This window comes from Uranotaenia lowii, chromosome 3 (genome assembly GCF_029784155.1).
Source record: "Uranotaenia lowii strain MFRU-FL chromosome 3, ASM2978415v1, whole genome shotgun sequence".
Lineage (NCBI taxonomy): Eukaryota > Metazoa > Arthropoda > Insecta > Diptera > Culicidae > Uranotaenia > Uranotaenia lowii.
The window spans coordinates 121,249,516-121,273,373 of NC_073693.1; the positions used below are offsets into that span (position 1 = coordinate 121,249,516).

General features: G+C 32.4%; 1 protein-coding gene across 1 annotated transcript; it reads left to right on the forward strand.

The window, feature by feature from the left end:
- The first annotated feature begins 1,796 nt into the window (after positions 1-1,796).
- On the forward strand, positions 1,797-11,411 carry LOC129757650 (uncharacterized). The gene is made up of 2 exons (XM_055754926.1): positions 1,797-2,733; positions 10,760-11,411. Exons 1-2 carry the CDS (start codon positions 2,541-2,543, stop codon positions 10,885-10,887), a joined length of 321 nt encoding a protein of 106 aa, XP_055610901.1. The 5' UTR covers positions 1,797-2,540; the 3' UTR covers positions 10,888-11,411.
- The last annotated feature ends 12,447 nt before the right edge of the window (positions 11,412-23,858 follow it).

A 23,858-nucleotide genomic window follows, 5' to 3' on the forward strand; every position in this document is an offset into this window, starting at 1 on the left:
AAATTCTGGCTATGCAAATAAAATTCTTGAGAATTTTTATTCTCATCCTACGGTTACACAGCTTTCAATTAAGCAATCAAAAAGGCTAAAATCAAATAAAATAATTTTGAAAAAAAAAATTATAACATTGAATATCTTTACCGGGGTACAAGTAAGGTTTGTGCTTTTTTCACATGAATTGTACTTCAAGAATCAAGAAATGTTTTTCATCCAAAGTTATATTTTTAGGAACATTCAGTACATCTCTGGAGATTTTTAAATGAAAATTTTTGTTTTCCCATATAAATTTCCATACAAAATTAAAACTCGTGGCGCTAATTCAGGACTGGATGGATCTTCCAAAAATTTTATTGCTATTTCTGGTAGCAAAAACAACCAAAAAAAAGTTATGGGAGGTGTAAAAATTTAAGAATTTGAAATTTTCATACAAAGCTTGCAGAGGTCTAGTATGTACTCATTAATGAATTTGAAAGTTGCAAAGGTGATTTATACGTACGTTGTAAGGAACTCAAGTCACATAAAGGGTACAAAAGTGCTGAAAACGGGATTTACTATGTGACAAAAAGTGCTTTCTTCCTGACTGACTGGCTTGCTGTCTTATTGCGCGGGTGCGCCATCGCCACTTCGAGTTTTAGTTTCAGTAAGAACAACATCTAGGCCTTGTCTAGTGGTATAGCGTGTTCAATTCTCACCATGAAGGTTGGGGTACGATCCCCAAGCCGGACAAGTTTTTTTTCAAAGAGCAATTTGATACTTGAGTGACCATTCTGATGCGATATATGTAGGAATTGTAGGAAATAAGCAATTGAGCAACTTTTTTGTACCATTTTTGTTTCATGGGACTTTTGGTTGCTCGGGACGTCTTGTTTGCACTGTCGGATCATGGAGGAGCTCGCATCATGTCAGGACTGGAAGTCAAAGGTGTGACACTAAATCGTGTCTCGGGACTCTCCACAAGCAACCAAAAGTTCGGATATCACTTAAAGAACGAACTCATAAGTTCACATAGAGCTGTACAAAAGTTCTGTGGATCTTTTTTGCTTTTCAAAATACTATTTCGAGGTCCATGGAACTTCATTCTCTTTCAAGTTCATCCAAAGCTCAAAAAAAGTCTTTTTCGAAGACACCTTGAAGATAAAATGTAAAACATAAAAATTATAAGGAACGATCATGTTCTATTCAATTTGACCACTGTGCAGAGGCAGTGTCCAGCCATTAACAAGCTCTCTCTGTTTTAATATTTTTGGATGAGAAAATGATGATTTTTGGTAAAATGAACCATTTTCTCGTTTAAATAGGTTTTAAGCTTCACATCTAAATTTTTGAAATAATTTTTCAAATTTTTTTTTGTATTTTGGTAAAATTTGATTTTATTCGAAAGAGTTTTCACTATACGTTATTTATTTCCGTGAAAAATAGTCTATCTCTGGTTCATAACTTTTCTGGCTAAACTTTGCATGAAAAAGTGGTTCAAGTTTAGAATTTGAAATATAAAAAAAAAAATACGTAGCAACGTTAGATTGCCTCTACTCTATGTTCACGGCCTAACTCTTGTTTTAATCCTTCTCTCCAATTCTGAACAGGCCTAATAGCTTAGCATCGGACGAATGCAACAAGTTTCACTTTCGCACTGGTAGATACCTAATATTAAATGATCGGCGCAGCACAACGATGTCGAATGAAGTCGACGACGGACGGCACGATGCGTGGTTCAAGGTCGCCTTGCAGCCGAGACCTCAATCTTCCTCACTCACTACCGATGCCTATGGATCTCTTCCCCAAATCGTCAGCCAAAAGAATGAAAGCCGTGTCGATGGCGCACAGCATTTGAGAGTGGAGCGTCGTCCTACGTTTAGAGCGTTCGGCCGCCATGCATTTTGGTCAAATAATATGTGGAGTGGTAGTGGCTGGCTCAGCCATTGATCGACTATGCTATGCCACTACTGCGCTGAAGAACCGATTAGTGCAGTTCAGTGCAAACAAAGCTACGCTATAGGGCAGGCAATCCGATCCGAAGTTCTGCGCCAAAGTTGTTTCCAGTTGGCTTCCAGTTCATTGCCGGCTTTATTTGCTTTCGTGCTCTAGGTGCGAATTAATCTTTTGGAACTTAAAAACCTGTATCGAGCAATTTGTTTACGCAGCGCTGAACTTACATCCTAAAGTGTCTATAAGTGTACATCGAGTTAGAAGTTAACTGTTATTGGTTTCATTATTTTTGTTCACGGCATTATGCTCTCGTTCAAGGTGTGGCCCAGTGTAACTATACATGCTATATTCTGAAGTGTGTGGCCCAGTCAAGTTCCCCAAAAGTGCCGCTTGTTTGAACAATTAATGTACCTTCTACATACATCCCCGTTAGTGAGTGTGCTAGTGATTTGCAACGAAAGCGACGAACCTCTTTGGTATTATTTCCAATTGACACTTGTCCGGAAATATTCTCTGGCTGAGTTCTGTACCCACCTACCTAACCCATACACAAAGAAGAAAAAAAACAAACCGGGTGTAGCTCCCAGGCCCAACCTTAACGCAGAATTTGACAAATGGCAACACTAATGGCGGTAATTCTGGGCACCTCGGCCGCGACTCATATGATTCTCACCGCCGAACAACAACAGTATCAGCATCTCGATGTCGGTTCAACCGGAAGTGGATCGATTGTCTTGTCAGATGTCGTCGGCAGTACGGCGCATGTCGAGGGTTACGATGCCGTGGAACTGACTGTGAAGAAGTTTTGTAAGTACATGCATTTATCAATATTTGCGATGGGCGTACAGATTTGATTTTATGGAGAATTAAGGGAATTACAAAACATTCTTTAATCTTCGATGCTTCATGAATCAGAAGAAACCAAGCAATAAACGTGTTAAGTCTTAGTACTCGATGAATCGCAATAAAGAATAAGATTTTCAAAATTCACAGACCTTACATATTTGTTTAAAATGTCAAATTTTAACTCAAACAGGAAAAAAGGATATATTGTTTACCGAAAAGTTTTGATTAAAGTAAAATTTTTAAAATTGAAGCTCTTACTTACGTTCTTTGTACTTTGCACTCAATACGTACATCAAACAACAAACGTTAAATTGAGTAGTTAAACATAAGGGTGGTAATGGATATATGGACAAAATTCACCATCAAATTTCAAAAACCGACCATATAAATTTTGTAGATTGGTTCAAAAACAGATTTGCTTTAGCGGTGCTATAAAGGGATCGACGTTACGATTTTTTACCCTAAAACTTTTTTGACTTCAAAATGTCTTAAACGTTGAGGTGTGATTTTATTTCAAACAAAAATTTTGCTACAAAACGATTGTTTAAGACTCTGTCGACTTTTTTAATCAGATAGATTTCTATCAAGTGTTTAAGAATTGGCTTGTAAAATTAAACACCAGTCGTTACAAACCACATCCAACCATTTTTGTCTTTTTTGTAATTTTTATCATTTTTGTAATTTTTGTCATTTTTGTGAATTTTGTAATTTTTGTAATTTTTGTAATTTTTGTAATTTTTGTAATTTTTGTAATTTTTGTAATTTTTGTAATTTTTGTAATTTTTGTAATTTTTGTAATTTTTGTAATTTTTGTAATTTTTGTAATTTTTGTAATTTTTGTAATTTTTGTAATTTTTGTAATTTTTGTAATTTTTGTCATTTTTGTCATTTTTGTCATTTTTGTAATTTTTGTAATTTTTGTAATTTTTGTAATTTTTGTAATTTTTGTCATTTTTTGTCATTTTTGTCATTTTTGTCATTTTTGTCATTTTTGTCATTTTTGTCATTTTTGTCATTTTTGTCATTTTTGTCATTTTTGTCATTTTTGTCATTTTTGTCATTTTTGTCATTTTTGTCATTTTTGTCATTTTTGTCATTTTTGTCATTTTTGTAATTTTTGTCATTTTTGTAATTTTTGTCATTTTTGTCATTTTTGTCATTTTTGTCATTTTTGTCATTTTTGTCATTTTTGTCATTTTTGTCATTTTTGTCATTTTTGTCATTTTTGTCATTTTTGTCATTTTTGTCATTTTTGTCATTTTTGTCATTTTTGTCATTTTTGTCATTTTTGTCATTTTTGTCATGTTTTTTTAATAATTCTAGGACCATCCTAGTGAAAAATTTATGTCTTTTCATTTTAAATATTTATTTGAGTTATATGAGGCTTGGAGCAACTAGTGATTCATTTAAAAGCCAATTACATTACAAGTACCTTAAGATCGATTATTGCCAGTTTTTTTTTGCAAAATAACATCTGATCTCAAGGTTTTAGACATTTCTGTATCATTTAGAGTTAAAAAACCTTATTTAATTTTTGGCGTTTTAACGAGTTTTGTAATTCAAATAAGAATTATTAGACAGAAATGAAAGCTTTGAAAGATCTTCGTTCTTTATAACAACAAGTTTGAAGAATAATCGAGTTTCCAATAATTCGATATCAAATAAACAATTTAGAATTGCTTAGCACCTATTTCGACGTGTTGTTTTCTTGTTTTCACAGGAACCCACTCTATTTAGTGATAAAGAGCCTAGGAGCGACAAGTTTTCTGATGTCCTTTCATGAGGTGCATTAAGATGGAAGAAATAGAAGGAAATTGGAATAATCGCTTTTGTAATTTTATGAAAAACCGAACAGAATATCGGACCGAATATTCGACCGAATAGTTGATAAGATCAACATACGGTGCATCTTTACACATAATCAGGGAACCTTTAAAAAATTAGATGAGTTTAGAATGATGTTGTCAGATTTTATTGCAAGATGTATTCGGGCCAGAGATTTTATTTAAAAACCTGGCAAAGTTTCAAGTTTGGTCAAGACCTAGGAATCAAGAAAAAAAAGTTTAAAAAAATGTATTCAGCTAAATTTATTGGTCGATTATAAATCGTATTTTGGGCTTTCCAGAAACCTTTCATGATTATTTTTATGAAACCTGCTCAAAACATTTCGTTTTGGACGCATAAATAAAAAAAAACAACACAATTTGTTTTTTTTTTTAAGTTTGATTTGAGTATGAGAATGAGATTGAGAATTAGAGTGAAAATAGATTCGGGCAAATCCGAGCTTTTCTAATGAAATCCGTTCAAAAAATTTACTTAAGAACCTCAGTATGGCAGATTGAACCAATTGAGGCAACTACGGATTTTCTTAAAATTTATTTTCGCAAATTTCAATAACGATCAAAAAGCTAACAATAATTTTGCATTATTCATACTCATACTAATGCTTATAAAGTGAGAATTCTAGATTGCACGGTTTTATAATTTTTTTAAATTTTAATTGAGACTTTTTTTTATAAATTTAATTCGCATGTTTCTCTTCAAGTTATTCATACTTTTTTTTTCAAATTTCAATAATTCTCGGCCTTTGCTCTGATGTAGTTCAGTTTACGATTCAGGAATATTTTTTTTAAAGTCTTTCAATAAATTTTGATAAAAATTAATAATAAATTCCTCACAAATAATGGTAAAGTTTAAATTTAAAGAAATATACATAGCGTGTGCACGACATTCGAACTGAATTAACATGGAATAAACGGATTTTTGAAGGAAACTGAACAAGTTAACTAAACTACGGTCTGGCTGATTTCCATAATATTGTCCATATTTTACTGAATTTGTACACAGGAAAAAAAGGAAACTCGTGTTAAGCAGCATTTTTGTCCTACCTTTACCTGAATTTATCTTTTTTTGGAAGTTTGGAAAACAATTTTAAAGTTTCTGACGTTTTTCGATAAAAATAATTACATTTTTAGTTTTATTCTTCACTTTTTCTTCAAAACATTCTTGATATTTCTTTTTTCGAATGTTTCTACCAAGGTTTTTTTTTCTGATTTTGTTTTAAAATAAATTCAAATCATTTGATCAGATTTTACCATGTTTTGGAACAAAATTGGCTTAATTTGCTCAGCTTTCATAATTTCGGAAAAAAAATCTGCAATACTCCCTTTATGGACCCCTTTAGCTAATATTCGAGAAAACTATCCGAGATATTATTTCAAGCAATAATCCGGCTGGGAAAATTCAGGCAAATTTATCCTAAAATTTTGGGAAGTAAAGGCATATTTTTCAAAATTTTCCCAAAAATCCGGCCAAAATTTTGGAATTATTCCATTAAAATAAAAAAAAAATACGTTTAAAACTGTTTTTATTTTATCCAAACACATCAGTAGGGTAAGTGAGCCTTAATTTGGCATGCTCCTTATCTTGGCCTGCCAAAATGCATTTTGGTGTTTTTGATGTCAAACATACGCCAAAAAATGAAAAAAAAATCAAACATAACAGAAAATCGCATATTGCAACATTCTGCATAGCATTTGTTCACAATTGAATTCAAATGACTACGAAATAAATCATGGGAAATCTAGTCAACCATGCCTTAGGGGCCAAGATTGGGTACATTCACCCTATATTCAGAACCGTTTTAAAAATCGTTTATGTTTATTTTTATAAAATTTGTTTTAAAAAAAATATTTGGGCGCAAGATACATATAGTTGAAGTATGAAGTTTTCGTTTGATTTTGCAAATACACTGAGGTTTTTTTTACGCGGTTTTTTTACACGGTTTTTTTTACGCGGCTTTTTTTACGCGGATTTTCGAATTAACGCGGTTTATTTTACGCGGATTTTCGAATTAACGCGGTTTTTGACAGAAAATATTCTAAGACTTTTTCAAAGGAAAACACTTAGAATCTTTTTGTAGTTGGGAATATCTTAGCTCTGATACTAAGAACGTGATACATGATATCTGAGACCTGAGACTTGAGACCTGAGACCTGAGATCTGACACCTGAGACCAGAGACATGAAACATGAGACCTGAGACATGAGACATGAGACCTGAGATATGAGACCTGTGACATGAGACATGAGACCTGAGACATGAGACCTGAGACATGAGACATGAGACATGAGACATGAGACATGAGACATGAGACATGAAACATGAGACCTGAGACCTGAGACCTGAGACCTGAGACCTGAGACCTGAGATATGAGACATGAGACATGAGGCCTGAGATATGAGACATGAGACATGAGACATGAGACATGAGACATGAGACCTGAGACCTGAGACCTGAGACATGAAACATGAGACATGAGACATGAGACCTGAGACCTGAGACCTGAGACCTGAGACCTGAGACATGAGACATGAGACCTGAGACCTGAGACATGAGACATGAGACATGAGACATGAGACCTGAGACATGAGACCTGAGACCTGAGACATGAGACCTAAGACATGAGACAAAAGACATGAGACCTGAGACATGAGACATGAGACCTGAGACATGAGACATGAGACCTGAGGTATGAGACCTGAGACATGAGACATGAGGCCTGAGACATGAGACCTGAGACATGAGACATGAGACCTAGGATATGAGACCTAAGACATGAAACATGAGACCTGAGTCATGGAACATGAGACCTGCGACGCGCGAATTTTTTAATTAAAATGGTTTTTTTACGCGGATTTTCGAATTAACGAGGTTTTTTTTTACGCGGATTTTCGAATTAACGCGGTTTTTTTTACGCGGATTTTCGAATTAACGCGGTTTTTTTTACGCGGATTTTCGAATTAACGCGGTTTTTTTTTACGCTGGTTTTTTTTTACGCGGGACGAAATACCGCGTAAAAAAAAAACCTGAGTGTAATGTGAGAAAATTTGGTCAAAATCCGGACAATCTGGTAAACTTAGTCTAATTCTATTGGGATTCTAAATTTGGAACTCAATTAGTTTCAACAAGTGAGAAATTTTTTTAATAAATCTTGTAGAAATGTGGTGCTGGAATGAGATTTTGAGATTTTGCTGTCGAGATTGTTACATTATTGTTATTCTTGAATCATTTTAGTTGGTCATCAAAATTTAATAAGAAATTTTAAATTTTATGTTTAGCAAAAACAATTCACTTTGCATTTTTGAACCTCTACCTTCACCTTCAAAATTTGTAAGTTAAAGCATATTTTTGTATTGCTGACTTTCCCGTTGCCTTCAAAAGTTGATCGGGTAAATGACCTCAAACGCACATTCAAATATACTAAAAAACTGAGTGTATGTGCAAACAAATCTAAAATTCGAGTTTAGAGAATCGATTCTTTCATCATAAGATACAACAAATCGAAGTTAAGATTGGATATATTTGTTGAAGTAAGATATAAATTTTAACGGATATTTTTCGAAAAACTTTGAAAAGTTAAGTTTTTCTAACGTAAAAAAATAGTTTTTTTAACTTGAATTTTTTTTAAGATGGTATTTATTTGAAATTTTCACAATTACACAAAGAATTGGATTGAGAGCTAAGATCTATCTGCTGAACAAAAAAAATCGTTTGGATATAACCCAAAATTATCGCTTGGGTGTCCCAAAATTGCATGATATCTGGGATGTGGAGAACAAACTTTTTTATAGGGCTAACTAAAAAAAATCATGTTCAGAGGTTCCACAAGGGCGATCTTTATAAAAGTCCACTTTCAAAAGATATGATTTTAAATAAATTCTGGATAAAAAATTGTTCACAAAATATATATGTTTTTATATTTTTTTAAATTTTGTTTGGGTCAAATACTACACGCAAAAAATGAACCAAACTTCTATCAAAATTTAAAATCACCAAGCTATTTTCAAGAACAAAAATTTTTTGATTCAAAACTTTTGTATTCAACTGACCAAAATGTGTAACTAGCGTTGATTTTGTTAATATGTAAACCATTAAAAGTTTTTTTTTGCACTTATACTTTGCTGAATAAAGCATGTTGTTTGTATCATTGTATGAAGAGCCGTTTGCGGTTTAATGCTGATTTAAAATCACAATTTAGGATATTTTTAATTTAATTTATACAATTCGTCTTAATAAATACCTACAAGAAAAACCAATCACTTCCGAAAAGACTTGAATGAACTAAAGGAATCACCAGAAGACCATTTGTCAAATTTGAGCTCAATCTGATAACGGAAAGGGGTTGCACTGAATCTCAAGTGTGAAAGGAATTCTAAGATATTGTGTTCTGAAGAAGCATAAAAACTTGTTTTTCATCAAATATTTTTTCTTTACCAATCGATTACTTGTTTATGTTGATTTTATTAAAATTTTAATTAAGATTGACATTTCACCGAAGACTGCAACTCGATTGGACTTAAACAAAAAAGTTATGGCGGTTCAAAAAATATATTTTGGTCGCATGTCTCATGAAATTAAATCACCTTCGATAATTTTGGAAAGTGCAAGGAGATTTTCAATAAATTGGATAATCTCGTTACCATACTGAGGTGTTTGATGCCGGAGGAGTGTCAGTGCATAAAAACTGATTTCGAGAAAACACGATTTAAGTTGTTGCATTTTCCATATATTATCCGAAAATTTCTTTTGTTCTTTCGAAGGTAAATACTTTAAATAACATTATAATGATTTAGAAAAATCACCAAATATTGCTTGAAAAATTAAGAATCGTTTGGCATTTTTTTCAAATAATCTATCATTATTGAAAATATACCTCTTGGTTCTGGCATGTGTTCAATAAGTTCTAATACAAGTTAAAATCAATATAATTTAAAACCAATCGTTCAGAATACAATTTTTTTTACTCAAATTGTAAGACATACAAAAATGATCAATCACACCTTTTGTATTGATTTTTTAAAAACTTAAATGCAATATTATTATCTTCAAAGATTTCTCAAGTCCACCATACGCGACACGCCCCTCTATCATTGACATCTCGTTCCACATAGGAATGGTAACGATTTAATATATAGTCAAAATTAATAGTCAAAATAGGTGTCCTGTAATTGCTTATTATCGATAACATGTATGATATAACTAACCAACCCGGGAAAGTTAGTTTTGGAGGGCAAGGTACCTCTAATTTTGAGCCAAAATTTCCAAAAACCCGTATTTTTTTTTATTAAAATTGCCTAAATATACAAATAAACAATACATGAAAAAGAAGCCCAAGGAACCATAAATGGCTAATGTAATCTGAAAATAATGTTACAAAAGCACATATTTGATATTTTTCGTCTATTTATGATGTGAAATAATTCTATCTTCCACCACTTTGAAGAGCTTTCTGATGAAAACCAGCAGGCACACAGCTGAGAATTGAGCCAAAGGAGACATATTAGGAGAACTAGAAACCATTTATTTTGGTAAAAAAAAAATCGGGATTTCGTCAGTAACGGTACTTGTGTGTGAGAAGGCATGAACACTTAATGAAAATTAACTTTTCAAAACCAGAAATAGCTTGTCTGATGAAAACACAAAATGATCATTAAAAAAATTTAATGTGCATTTAATTGTGCACCACAACAATTGGATAAAAAATGTAACCGAACATATTAAACAACCTGTAAACTAATCTTAATGAAAATTAAACAGAAATAGTTCATGTAGGTAGTTCAAATCTAACAACTCGGAAAAAATTGCTATTAGAATCCTCTACATAAATATGGAAGTAGGCTATTACCAAAAAAGGTCTAATTTTATTGATTCAAAACTTGTCGACCAATACAAAAAATCATGTTGAAATTCGTTAAAAGCCAGTTTGATACAGAACTCCAAACATAAAAACTTCCATGTGTATCGACGTCAAATTTGCCTTTTAATAGGTACGTAGTTATAGCCATGTAAAACAGTGGTCTATGCTTCAAACTTGATACTGAATCTTTTTAGAACAAATTATCCAACACATCGAAAGATAAAATCGCTATATTCTAATAACACAACGAATAATTTTGTCTAATTTTCTGCCTCTCCATTCGACAGTTCTTGATCGCGATCGCCTTCATCTACCTGCTTCAGGTGGTGCGATTTTTGACAATTCCGCTGCGCATCCGGCTGGTGGAAACGGAACAAGCGAGGCGGCTGAAGCGGCTGATCATGATGGCGGTTAGAGCGCTGCTGCTGCTGGCCTCCAGTTAAAATTAGAGCCTGCCTGCCTGCCTGTCTGATGGTTGTTCCACCCCCGCACTCCCGCTTCTCAGCTTAAGCCCCTGCGCTTGTCACCGCGCGTCGCCATTCGATGGCAATCGGAAAGCAGCAACTCGCATGCCGAAAAAAGAAGGTTAGATAAACGAAAAAAAAAATAATGCTTCAAGCGACCATCAACGGCCATTCCAACTATGAATTTGATTGGGGTTTCGGACCGATTAGTGTGTGATTGGTGAATTAGAAAGATCGTATCGTAGAGCCCGACTCTTGAATGGAACGAGCTTTTTTGTGCTGAAAATAGGTGACCAGTAATAGGAATTCAAACGATGTGATCGTTGGAGTATTTTTTTGAAGCGTTTTGCTTTTAAACCGAGGCGAGCTTTTTTTCTTATCTCAACCTTAACCTTAACTTTGAAAAATAATAGTAGACTTTCCAAAACTGGAAAACAACTGATATAAAAAAGATATTTATTAGAAGCCAAATAAGGTTATCGATCTAGTGATAATAGTCCATACAAAGTTTTTAATTCTACCAAATTTGGGAAAAATTTTTTCTGTGATTAAGAAAGTAATGTGCTTGAAATATGTTTGGAATCGTCAGAACAATTACTAAATATATTTTTTATGTCAAACAAAATCTGGATAAGAATAGTTTTAACATATTTTTACTTTGTATTCATAAACTAAATACAGATTAAAAAAATTATCAAAATTTAATACTCTGAAGCCTCAGCTGATTTTGGAAAGGGAAATGAAAATTTGGCATTGAAGCGTGTTGGCAAAAAAAAAACATTAACCGATTTAGACAGTTGTGATCGATGATGCATCGTTAGGTCAGCGATTTATGAACTCTGTTGCATCTGCAGAAACTGGCTTTTTTACTATCCTTGCTATTATAAATCTAATTGGACCGTAACATTAAGATTTATTCGACTGTGCAGCCGCGTGATCATTGGAATGATTTTCGAAGCATCAAAACCCGATTGGAGATTTGGCATTTTTGTTAAGCAACTCGGGTTGATGATTAAATTGCAAAAATTGCAGCACGATTTTAATTGAGTGATGATTTTTTTTACGAATGGTAGCGATCTACTGATTCATTAAATGAATGATGTTTTGGGTTTCTTTGGGTGATGTATAGCACTGAAAGATCACAGGAAAATTTTTGTTTAACAGTTGCAACAATTTAATTGTACATTGAAAGAATTAATTTTCAGGCCACAAATGAAACGTGAATTATAAAACGTCTTATGAGTATGTAGCCAAATTTATGTTTTATCGATTTATTTAAGCTTAAACCTGAAAATTTAGTCAAAATACGCTCAGAAACACTTGGTGTCATTTGAACAGCATAAATACTACCAGTTGGGAAATGATTGTGGAAAATGTGACAGATAACTATGGACATAGATAACATATGTGATATAGAAGTCGTTGCATTTGTCAAAAAATATTTTGGCTGTAATCATTAAATTTTTATGTTTTACACATTAAAAGGAAGGTTTGGAATGACCGACTTAAATCAAGAAATAAAATTTCCAAAAACAAAATTTTAGTAACTTTTGACTTATACGTTATTTCCAGTACAAGTCAGTAATTTTAGGTTTTGTTTAAATGATCGCTATGCATAAAATAATCAAAAATTAATGGAATGAAAGCAATACCAACCAAAACATTTTTCAAATTAAGTGATTCCCAAGTAACAATTTTAGTTTTATAAGAAACTGAAAGGGTACTTCGAAACTTCGCTATAAAACAACGTTTAGTTTTATAAACCCCATTCAAACATTTTTAAAACGCTTACTAGTGTAAAAGGGCCCACCTACAAGGGGTTCTGAAGAACACATTACAAGTACCTTATACAACCACAGAGGTTTCGTCAAGAGTTAATTGAAATCATCGAATTTTAGTTTGAGTGAAAAAAATTTTGAGTGAAAATTTAGTTTCTTGCCAGCGGCTTTGAAATTGAATTGATGAAAAAATATTCTGACAGAGTCGAAAATTGATCAATTTAATTGTATGATGATAATCGTTATCTCATGCACAAAACTGATGCGCTTCAAAATTTATCTATTGGTTTTTTCGAAATAAATGAGAAAAAAACGTGCCCATAATAGTTTTGCGGAGTACAGTACATACATAAATATATATATTTCTGAACATAAAACATACTTTTGAATGTCTATCAAGAGATTTTTTTTATGTATCTATCTTTACTTTAGTCCATATTTGTGCGAATAAGACTTGTTAGTTCCCACATTTTGCTACATTATTTCAAATTTCATGAAATTTATTTTCTCAAAGTTTTCAATAATCCTACAGAAAATGGCGTTTCGTTATTTCATGAAATAATAACAAAAAAACACTAGAATGCTATTAACTTTTATTCAAATTTTATTCGAATTCAATTTGTGTTACACTACCTTTAATCCGGATCCAGCCGTAGCACTAGGTTGTTTTCCGGATGTTTTTCCAGCCACATATCGAAAAGTTGCGAAGCAATTCCGACGGCAAATGTGATGGCAAGGTCGCCTCTTTTCTGGATGTGTTGCTGTTGCTGGTGAGAAAACCCATCCAGTTCCGACAAATGGCCAGGCCAGTCAGGGCATATTTCCGGGTAAATATTACCTATAGCAGTCAAAAAAAATATTTTAGCTACGAGATAAGGATACCGATGGAAAATTTACCTTCTTGTAGAAATCAAACGCAAAATTTTCATTTTTTCTTCTTCTTCTTTTCTGTTTTCAAATCAGTCCGATCAGCTGTCGGTATGTTTGGCACTTGACGTTTTATGACATTTTAACAGGGTTTTATATAGCGTGGTTTTGAAATTGCTTTATAGCGGCCTTTAAACCCGCTATATACACGGAGGATGAGATATTCTTGAAATTGATTGAGGTTTTCGAAACAGGTTTTATAAACGTCGTGTAGATACCCTGGAGAAAGTTTTTGTTATGGTCTTGTTGAAATACGCTTCACGGCTATCAAGACTTTTGTAATATCGTTATAAAACTGCCTTTTTTTCTATAAAACCATCAGGCGTTAAAAATGTTGCTTGGGATTCAGTAGACGGCTAATGCAAAAATTCAGAAAACAGAGCTTTATATTCATAAACTGATGATAGTTTGTCCAAAAAATATTCAAATCAGCTCACAATTGGCAACAATATTACAAACTGCATGAATAACAATTTCAGAAACTTTGATTGTGATCCGAGAAAATTAGGACACTTCAAACTTCAGTGTACCTGCTATTTTTGGCATACTTATTGTAGTATTGTGTTGTTTATTCAATATTTCTGAAGATTCAGTATGTTTATGAGTTAGATGATTATAAATCTAAAAAGAGAGCTTCTTCACACTATATGAAGATATTTTAGTTCCACAATTGATAGAAAAAGTGCTTTGAACGAACGTTTCGGTGTCGATATAAGTGCTGTACGGACAATTACAGACGTACAAGCTAGCCTACGAAACTTGTGTAAAATTTCCAACGACTATTTTTAACCGATTTTTGTTTTTTAGCTGGGCCTCCAAACACACCAAAGAAAACAGTCAAAATGAAACTGAGAAAAAATCAAAATTTTGGTCAGTTTTGAACAGGTCGTATGAACTCTTTGGCATGTTTCAAGAAAACCGCTGTTGAAGTTTTGTGACACTTTCATCACCCAAGCAAACATGAAATCGTATTGAAAATGATAACTCAAGTCATTAAAAATGTTACTGCCAGTGTTCGGCATCGCTAATTGAAAAAATAGCGGCGCTAATTAAATCGCTAACTCATTCAAATTTAGCGATCGCTAATTAAAACCGCTAAATGAGCGGAAAAAGTTATCGCTTCAAGCTTAAAGCGCTAATCGCTAACTGTTGATAAACAATAACGTAAACAGGATGGCAACAGCATGGATTATGGTTGCATCTCAATTCGTTTACTCAAATACTTTACAAATATAGTGCAGATTGTTTATTGTGCCCAGTCTGTTGAAAAATCTCTAACGAGGTTTCACTTTTTTTTTTAAACTTTCAAAATAGTAATGCAAAATTCTTATGATAGGAGCATTGCCAAACGTGTATCTGAAAAAAAAAACTAAATGAAATAAATATGCAAATTCTTTCTTATTTTTATTTTAACTGATTTGAAATACTTGTCAAAACTGCTTTGTGAAAAGTAAATATCTCATCCACTTAAAACAAGTTGTAAAAAGCGGATTTTTTCCAGCATTCATTATTCGAGACTTGTCGTGTGAGATAGTAATGTGAAATCTAAAAAAAACTTTGAAATTTGGATAAGCTTTTGAAAATCCATCGATTAACCTAAAAAGCGCATTTCAACAAATCACCGCATGTGGACGACCATGAAAGTCATGTAAAATATTGATCAAGTAGGCCGTTTACTGTACTTTTGCAAAAAAAAAAAACAGTATCTAAAAATTGACCTTCTAGCTTTGAATTATATAAATGATGTTTAAAATAGTTTAATACTGTTTAACAATATTTATTGAATTGTTTGTCTGAGAATGTTGAGAAAAGAAGTACTTAAAGAGAAAAAAAGAATGAGGCACTTCTGCCCTGAGACCATTTTCACTTGGAGCGCATATTGGTGTAAGAATGATGTCCGATGTCTCCTTTACTTGTCAAATGACAAAATGTCTACTTCTATCAGTAATAATTTGTGAATTTGATACAAGTAAATGGAAGTTAGCGTTCTTCATTTAGCGGAACCAAAAAATAGCGGAACTTTTAAATTCGCTAGCTCAATCAAAATTTAGCGGCAAAATTAAACCGCTAACAAAAAGTTATCGGACTAACTAGCGATTAGCGGATTAGCGTTTTTGTGCCGAACACTGGTTACTGCGAATCGTAATTCCAACTAACGCAAATAAAAAGTCGTAAAAATCGTTACTTGAAGTCGGATTAAATGGTTTAAATCGGATATGATCAAAAGTTCGCCATGTTTGCAGATTTTGAAGTCAATTTCATTCCTTTTTTTCTCCCGCGTGGGTCAAGTGAGAGAACAGCTTTGTTGCTCTCTCTGCGACCATCGGTGCAACCAGATTGCAAAAAATCAGATGGTGTATTTGCAAGAATTGCCCAATGACAGAGGCAGTAAATATTTTCGCTGGCAACGGTTCACTTGCATTGAGAGAAAAAACTTGTGCTCTCTTGCATTCTTTCAGTATGTATCTATAAGGTGTCGGATATCGCCCGAATCGTATACTCTTATCGCTTTAGCCAGAAATTGAAAATATGTATGTATATTGCCTCCACTTTGGTAGGTAAATGCTGTTTTTTTCGCGTTTCATACGATCATTCTATAATGTATATGAAACGTATAACAAAGTTGTTGAGAAATATACCTACAAAAATGTTTGCTGGGACGTTGCATAATAGACTTAATGAAAAGTGAATCGCTATTTTCTTCAAGCAAGAAATGCTTAGTTTTGAACAGTGGAGTGCAAAAGCGATACTCGAAAGTAACCCGCTTTGAGATGTCTAGAATCAATTCTGATGGGTAAAACTGATCGTCAAGAATATTCCAAATTGACAGGATATAGCTGATTCGTCCTCTGACGATAACTGTCCAAAAAGTGCAAAAAACTTATTCCAAAACTGTTAGTTTTTTTGGCTGCCTCAGGAGGAATTGAAATTCTGTTTCAGCCGAAAGTAACTCTTATTGCATTTATCTAGCAATAAATTGAACCCATCCCGAGTAGACTTTTATGGCAAAATTATAGCAAATTTTGCTATCACGCCCTGAGAGCCTAACTTGCTCTCATTTTGCTTGACATAAGATGGTACACAGCAAAAATGAGAGCACAATTTTTCATACTTGGTTAGCAAAGTGATACCAAGTTTTGCTAAAAATGAGACCCCAACTACACCTCATTTTATGAGAGCTCGGAGAGCACAATAATGCCAATATAAAGCATCACGTACTTTTCAATGATAGCAAAATTTGAAATCGTTATGCTTTCAAATCTTTCGAAATGGTAGGTGTAGTTAAGGAATCATTTTTAGCAAAACATGGTATCACGTTGCTAACCAAGCACGAAAATTTCAAAATTTGTTTGCTCATTTTTTGTTGTTGTTGTTTATGTTTAGACTCCCAGAAGAATCAGTGACATCAAGCATATGTCTAGCGGTTCGTTCATATTGCTCGGAAAAGTAAATATGTAACACACTTTTTTTGTAATGTGCCAAAGCTATACGTTTATAAAAATTTGGATTGAAAATCGGCTTGTAATTTAATGTTTTGTATCGTGGATGCAATTCATGTTATAGATTATTTTAGTGGTATAGTGTGCATGTTATATTTATTGTGAGGAGTACGGGCATAAACTATCCAATAAGTCTAAAAGACGTAAAAAAATACACAAAATAAGTATCTGTTTTATGTTTTGGTGATCAAGTGGTTACGTAAACAGACGATAAATGTAGTAGACAAATTCTCATCTAATTAAGGATGTTAAGATCTGGCACGTTAAATTAAAATTTAATTAATAAAGTCTAGGTCGTCTAAACAGTTTGTTTTCTTTTAATTCGTGAATAGATACCTGGTTCAATTATAATTATTTGAAGAAGCTACAATATTTTCAATTTTTTTTGTAAAGAAAAATTGAAAAAAAAGATCAGATGCTTCAATTTTCATGATAATGAAATTGTAAGTTCATTTGAAAGCGTATTTTGAATAATCCAGCAATTTGAAATCCACTAGATTCATTTTAAAGGATTTTCTCGAAATACAACAATTTTCGAACATGCAAAAAAAAAACAGTTTTCTTTTTCAAGCGTATGCCAAATGAGGCTAGAAATATATATTCAGAAACTCAAATAATACGAACATTTTTTAAAATTTATACTATAAATTTAAATTTTTGAGAGAAAAACTAATCACGGAAAACAAATGTGAATAAACAAAATTAATTAATAAATCGAAATCGAAAATTAATTATTAAATCATTTTTGCATTGTTTCTCACTAAACGATGAATCTATTCATCCAGAACACATGTACATGCAAACAAGTTATAATGACAGTTTAAAACCAATTTAAAAAGGATTTGCCTTTTCTATTTATGAAAATTTACATTTAAAACTTTGAACATTTTATGTTTTTTTTTAAAAAACATCAATTTAGAAATCTATTCACAACCCAAACCTTAGTTTTGCTATTTTTTTTAAAGTTAATAACAATGTACGTTTGTTAAATAAAACAGTTTTTGTTTGTAGTGATTAAGGATCGTTAGAAATAGCTTAATAACACCTAAACTATGCAATGGTGTTGGTGTCATTTCATTATTGAAATTTAAAAAAATTATTTGACTTATCATATTGCAAATGAAACCTAGTACTAGATTTTCCTGTATTCTAATTGAATGTGATTAGCTGCCTGATTTTTATTTCATGGAAAAATATATAAATTAATACTTTTATATCAGGTTATTTTACAATTCAGATTATTTATATTTTGAAAAACAAAGGATGCCTCAATGATTCTCAATTTTGCTCTTGGGTTAGCTGTACCGAAAATGATGCTGTCTCGGGGATGAATAAACCAATTAGTTTAAATCCCAAACAAAAAATGATGCTGTCTCGGGTTTTGTATTTTATAAGAAAAATGGACACTTTAATTATGCCTAGTTTTGCTATCAAATGCAATTTATATCTAGTTTTGCTTACTGTTTGCTGTTAATACCTAAATGTGGTCTCAGCTTGCTGTCAAATGAAAATAATTGAAAGCTTAATTATGCCTTATTTTGCTCTCGTACAAAATTGAACAGCAAAAGATACTATCAATTTGCTGTTGACACCTCATTATGGTTTAAGTTTGCTATCAATTTGGGCATCAAAGTCTGCTCGGGATCTATTTAAAAGCGGCATTAGTTTAATTATTAATGAGTTAATGTACGATTAAGTCTTTTCGAAAACTGGGCACTTGAAAATTTGATTAGTAACTTTTGAACGGCGCAATAGATGGCACTGTTTCAAGTCAATTTTTAACGTATTTTTCGGATGTCAGCATTTTAAATTTTACACACTTTTTTGGAGATTTTTTGTTTCATTGTTGTTTGTTCTGGAAAACCAAGCCTACTCATGGGTTTTGTGCCAATTTATGAATTCTCTAAAGCTAATTTTTCGCTGAACAACTTTGTCTAAGGCCTTATCTTCGTATCTTATGAGGCAAAAAAGTATTACAGGGGTATGTCTTCTGGGATAGATAAACAATAAATTAAATTGACATCACTGCCGGTGCCTCACGAAGTATTGCATGAAAAGTAGTCATGTCTTTTGAGTTTATTATTTTGCAAAGCCAAAGACATACCGCTGTTAAACAGCTCATAACCATGAGTTCTCATTGTACTCATCATTTGCTCATATAAACGATACTGAAAAATTCTGCAAAAAATCACGGATGAGTTTTGAACAAAAACGAAGCCTTTAAGACCCCAGGGTTTGAGAAGCACAAAATTGGTCTCAAATTGACGCAGCCTGAAACCCCATATAATTTTCGATAACAAAAGGGGTGCTTTTTTCTTTATTATAAAAGAGTAATTAAAATGTGAGGCTTGATCACTAGTTTCAAAACGTTTTCCACGCAAGGCCTAAATTTGAAAACACACATTTAATAAAAATTGTTGTTTCTTTGGAATTCTTTTTTTTAATCGAACGTCTGTGGTCCGCAGTTAGAAATCAAATATTTCGGTAAGCCTCGTTGAATAAATGAACAACTCCTGCTGATGCAAAATAACTATTAAAACATTTAGTAACGAAGTTTTACTGATGAAATTTGTATTATAAAGCTCACGTTTGATAGGTTACTCAAATTAAAAAAAAAACTATACCTAATTGAAAAAAGGTTAAAACCGTTACAACAAAACGTAAATTCTTCAACGTTTACAAATATTTCAATTTTTTTCGGTGGAACTCATAAAAACAGTTTATTTTTGTTTTGTTTGCTGAGGTTACAAACATTATCAATATATTTTTTTTTTGATTTTAGGAGTTAATTTGTTTTGAAAGATTTCCATTTGTAAAACTCAGAGCTTAGTTTTAAATTTTATAACGTTACTCAAATTACACAAGGCAACAAAATGAGCTTGTGATATAGCTCAGTTGGCAAGTCTGTTGTCTCCTGAGCCGATGTCCGCGAGTTCGAGCCCAAGAGTATACATAGAACACAGTTGTACCGGATAAGTTTTTCAATAACGATCCGCCAACTGCAACGTTGATAAAGTCGGAAATGCCATAAAGATTTAAAACGACTATAATCGAAACAAAACAAAACAAGGCAACATGATTCCCATTTTCCGAGGTGCAAAGAATTTAAGTGCAATTTTAGAATAATTTGGGTTCCTTTTTTTTTTCATCTCATATTTTCTAGATAACTTTTCATCTGTAATAACTTTTCAAATAGGTGAAAATTCATAACATAAATTTGTGCACGTCAATGGTTAAACCTCAGAACATTTCAATGATTTGAAAATAAAGGTTTCAATTCAATGATCAACTCCCCCAAAGGTTGCGTGAAATTTTCACTTCTGAGGAAAAAAAGTTATAGCCCTTTTGCCTATTTTTCCCAATTTTGCAAAATTCGAGAATATTGATGAAATTGAAGAAGATTTTTACCAAATGTAATCTTTGATATTTCTGAAGGCATATTTCAAATCGATTTGCAGTCTTCAACAAAGGGGTTAAGTGGGATTTAACCTACAACATTCTCTCTTGATCTTTCTTCAATCATGTCAGCAATAGTTGTGATTTTAACTATCCAAATGTCGAAAAATTGATTTTTTCAAAGCGATGTATTTCTTAAGCTAAAACGTGTAGGAAAGAAAGAATATTCAATTGTATAAAAATCTGTTTTAGTTTTCATGTATTTTCATTAGTTTGTCAGTTACCAAAGATCAGAATAGGTGATGATCAAAATCTAAAGAATTAGTTAAATTTAGGAAATCCAAATAGTTCAAAAACAATTAATAAACCAATGGCACCATAAATGTCGTTTTCTTGTGTTATCAACGCTTTTCTTAAATATGTATTACAATCCGTTGTTTGGCTGGAACAAGTAACAAATTAAAAAAAAATAAAAAATTTAAACTATTTTATTGAAAACATTTCTGAATTCTAACCATGAATTTGAAATTTAAGTACGTATCTACATTTTAATAACAAGAGTTATTGAAAAAGCAACTTCGAATTGTTTACAAAGTTTATAAAAAAAAAAAAAATTAACGTTACAAATTGATTGAATTCTGAATAATGAAATTTAAAGGAAAACTCAACTTTTCAATTTGTTGAAAAACTCATAAGAAACAGCATTTTTGCTGCCTATGTTTTAATAACTGAAAGATTTTGGCAACCTGAAATCGAGTCATTGTCTATTTAATACCTCTTGTTTTGGCAATTTGGCGTTAGATTTTTTTTAATTTTTTCTCGGAATCAATCATTGATAAATACATTTCTCCTACAAAAAATGCCACATAAAAACTAAATCTGATTTTCCACCACTTTTTCAATATACAATATTATAAATTTCATTTTTTTTTTTTCAAATATCGTTGAATCTTTTTCTGATATTAAAAAAGAAGGTCTTAGGGTTGACATTCAAGATTTCGATTCATTTAACAGCATTATTGAAGGTTTCCAAACGTTTTGAATAGTGTTGGATTAATATCTACGATACATTTTTTCGTCCAAACTTCCGCATTTTAAATAATTGAGAAAAATGAATGTAAGGAAAATTTTGTAATATTCTTACTAGACGCTGAATTCACTCGCGGGTTTTGGAGAAAAAAAGATGATTTTTAATTTGGAGTATTCGGTTTGGTCAAAAAAGTACAAAAACTTCAAAAAAGGTTTAAAAAACAAGGGCAATTTTCGGCATATTTGGATTCATATTTGATAAAATCAATTCCTAAAATTTTAGACACATAAGAAAAATGTGATTTTTTTTGCATTATGTAATCATCCTTGTTCATAATCGAGGAACTTTTTTTTAATGACGCTAAGAATTGATTTAAGAGCTAAATTTTTTTTTAACGAGATGGTTAATTTCGTAAGTGAATCATTGTTACTGAGCTTTGTTCCCGAAATATGTATTGTCAATGTTGTTGAAATCCGATGTTTTCGTGCTGGTGATTGGCAACCTTGCCAACCAGCGATGGTGAAAAGACATATGTATCAATTAAGCAAACACCTCGGCAATCGGCAACACTTTATTTTGTTTGGTTCCGACACTTGAAAGTTGTTTGATGAATGTCTGATCAACATGAAATTTCATCTGTAATTGAAAGTTGAAGTTTTGACATTTTGGAATTGAATATGCCGCATTCGAGTTAATACAATTGATACTTTTTTGATTGATTACATCCTTCCAACTCCCGGTTTAAAAAAAAGAAAAAAGTGCTTCTTTAACCTTTTCACAGTATTCGCGATAACAATATGATTCTCGTTAAAATTTATTCTTCACTTAGAAACGATCAGTTATTTATGTTCATCTAGTAATGTTTTCAAAGATCCCAAAAAATTTAATTTTTTTGAAAGGATTTTATATTTCCAAAAGTAAATTCTTGAATAACAAAAAGTATAGCTGTTAAAGAAAATCCAATATTCAGTATGAATTCAGCCCCACAAATCACAAAAATTAATCTAAAAATCGTGTCGTTTTTTTCCTGTCGTTATTTTGATTAACGAGTGAAAAGTTTCAATGCCGCCGTTTTTGTTGCTGCCAATGAAAATAACAATCATCGATCTACGAAGTTTAACCTTGTAACAACAGCTGTTTTCAGCTTGACTCAAGATGCAACAAAAACTTCAAAGCCTCACGTGCCAATGAAAGATAAACAAAAAGTACGCAATTCTAAGCTATTTGTGGATCTCCCCCTTGATTCGGTTAGCTTATCGGTTTCGTTTTTAAGCTTCAACGCTTCCAAGTCGGCGAAAGAAAAATAAAACTAACTGTGATCGAAACATTTCTTCCTAAGTTAGATTTACTAGTATTAGGTACGAAGACGTATGTTGGAACGAAAATAAACTGACCACAAAAAAGTGGCACTTGCTGTGGCACGATAAATTTGATCACTCCGGGCTGCTGTTTGACAGCTCCATGCAATCAGCAGATACTAAATGATTCGTGTTGTGTTACGTTAGTTGCTTTTTAATTGAACGTTTTGTACATATCGGAATACTTAGCGTGTGTAAATATACCCCTAGCAGCGGTAATCGAGATGAATAAATTAGCTATAAAGTCGACGTGTGATATGAAGTAAAATAAAAAAAAATAAAAACAACATAACAGAGCCTCGCATTCATTCATAGAAAATATAAGAGAACAATCCAAACGGCACAGTGATAGAAGGTAGGTACTTGAATGGAACTGCACTTGAACTTGCGTGGATTGCGTTTGACAATTGTTCCATAATTGATTCCGTAACTTTTGTTGACCCCGCGGCTTTTTGTGCAACAAAATTTATTGTAGGGATTTAGGCAGGTAGGTGTCCATATTTGCTTTGTTTTTGCTCTTGGTAGGATAAATTGTTCGCAGTAAAGTTCGAATGGAGCATCCGTTAAATTTGGTATTCATTCGATCACGTACGATGGAAAGCACGTAATTGGATTTATTCAGTGACTTTGGCACCTCGCAAGCTAGCAAAGTAACAACCGTACCATTATTGGTTCATAATTTGAGTTCGCAATAGCTTGCATGATTACAGTTTCAGTTGACCAAATTTGTACATAGCTTGGCGAGAATTGGCATTCATCTTGTTACCTTATCGATTAATTATTTATGAACATTTCAATTTGACCAAAAAGAATGTATTTGAAGGTCAGAATTCAACATTTTTCATTTGACCATTAACTTGCAGTAGATTTGATAATAACTTCTATGTTAGGCAGAGGTCGGCATTAAAACGCTATTCGCTAGTTAGTCCGCTA

What these genes read in the sequence shown, in the direction of transcription:
- LOC129757650 (XM_055754926.1), top strand. Translation starts at nt 2,541, where the DNA reads ATGGCAACACTAATGGCGGTAATTCTGGGCACCTCGGCCGCGACTCAT. An exon ending in ACTGACTGTGAAGAAGTTTT is followed by an intron (nt 2,734 to 10,759) that starts GTAAGTACATGC and finishes TCCATTCGACAG; the next exon opens with TTCTTGATCGCGATCGCCTT.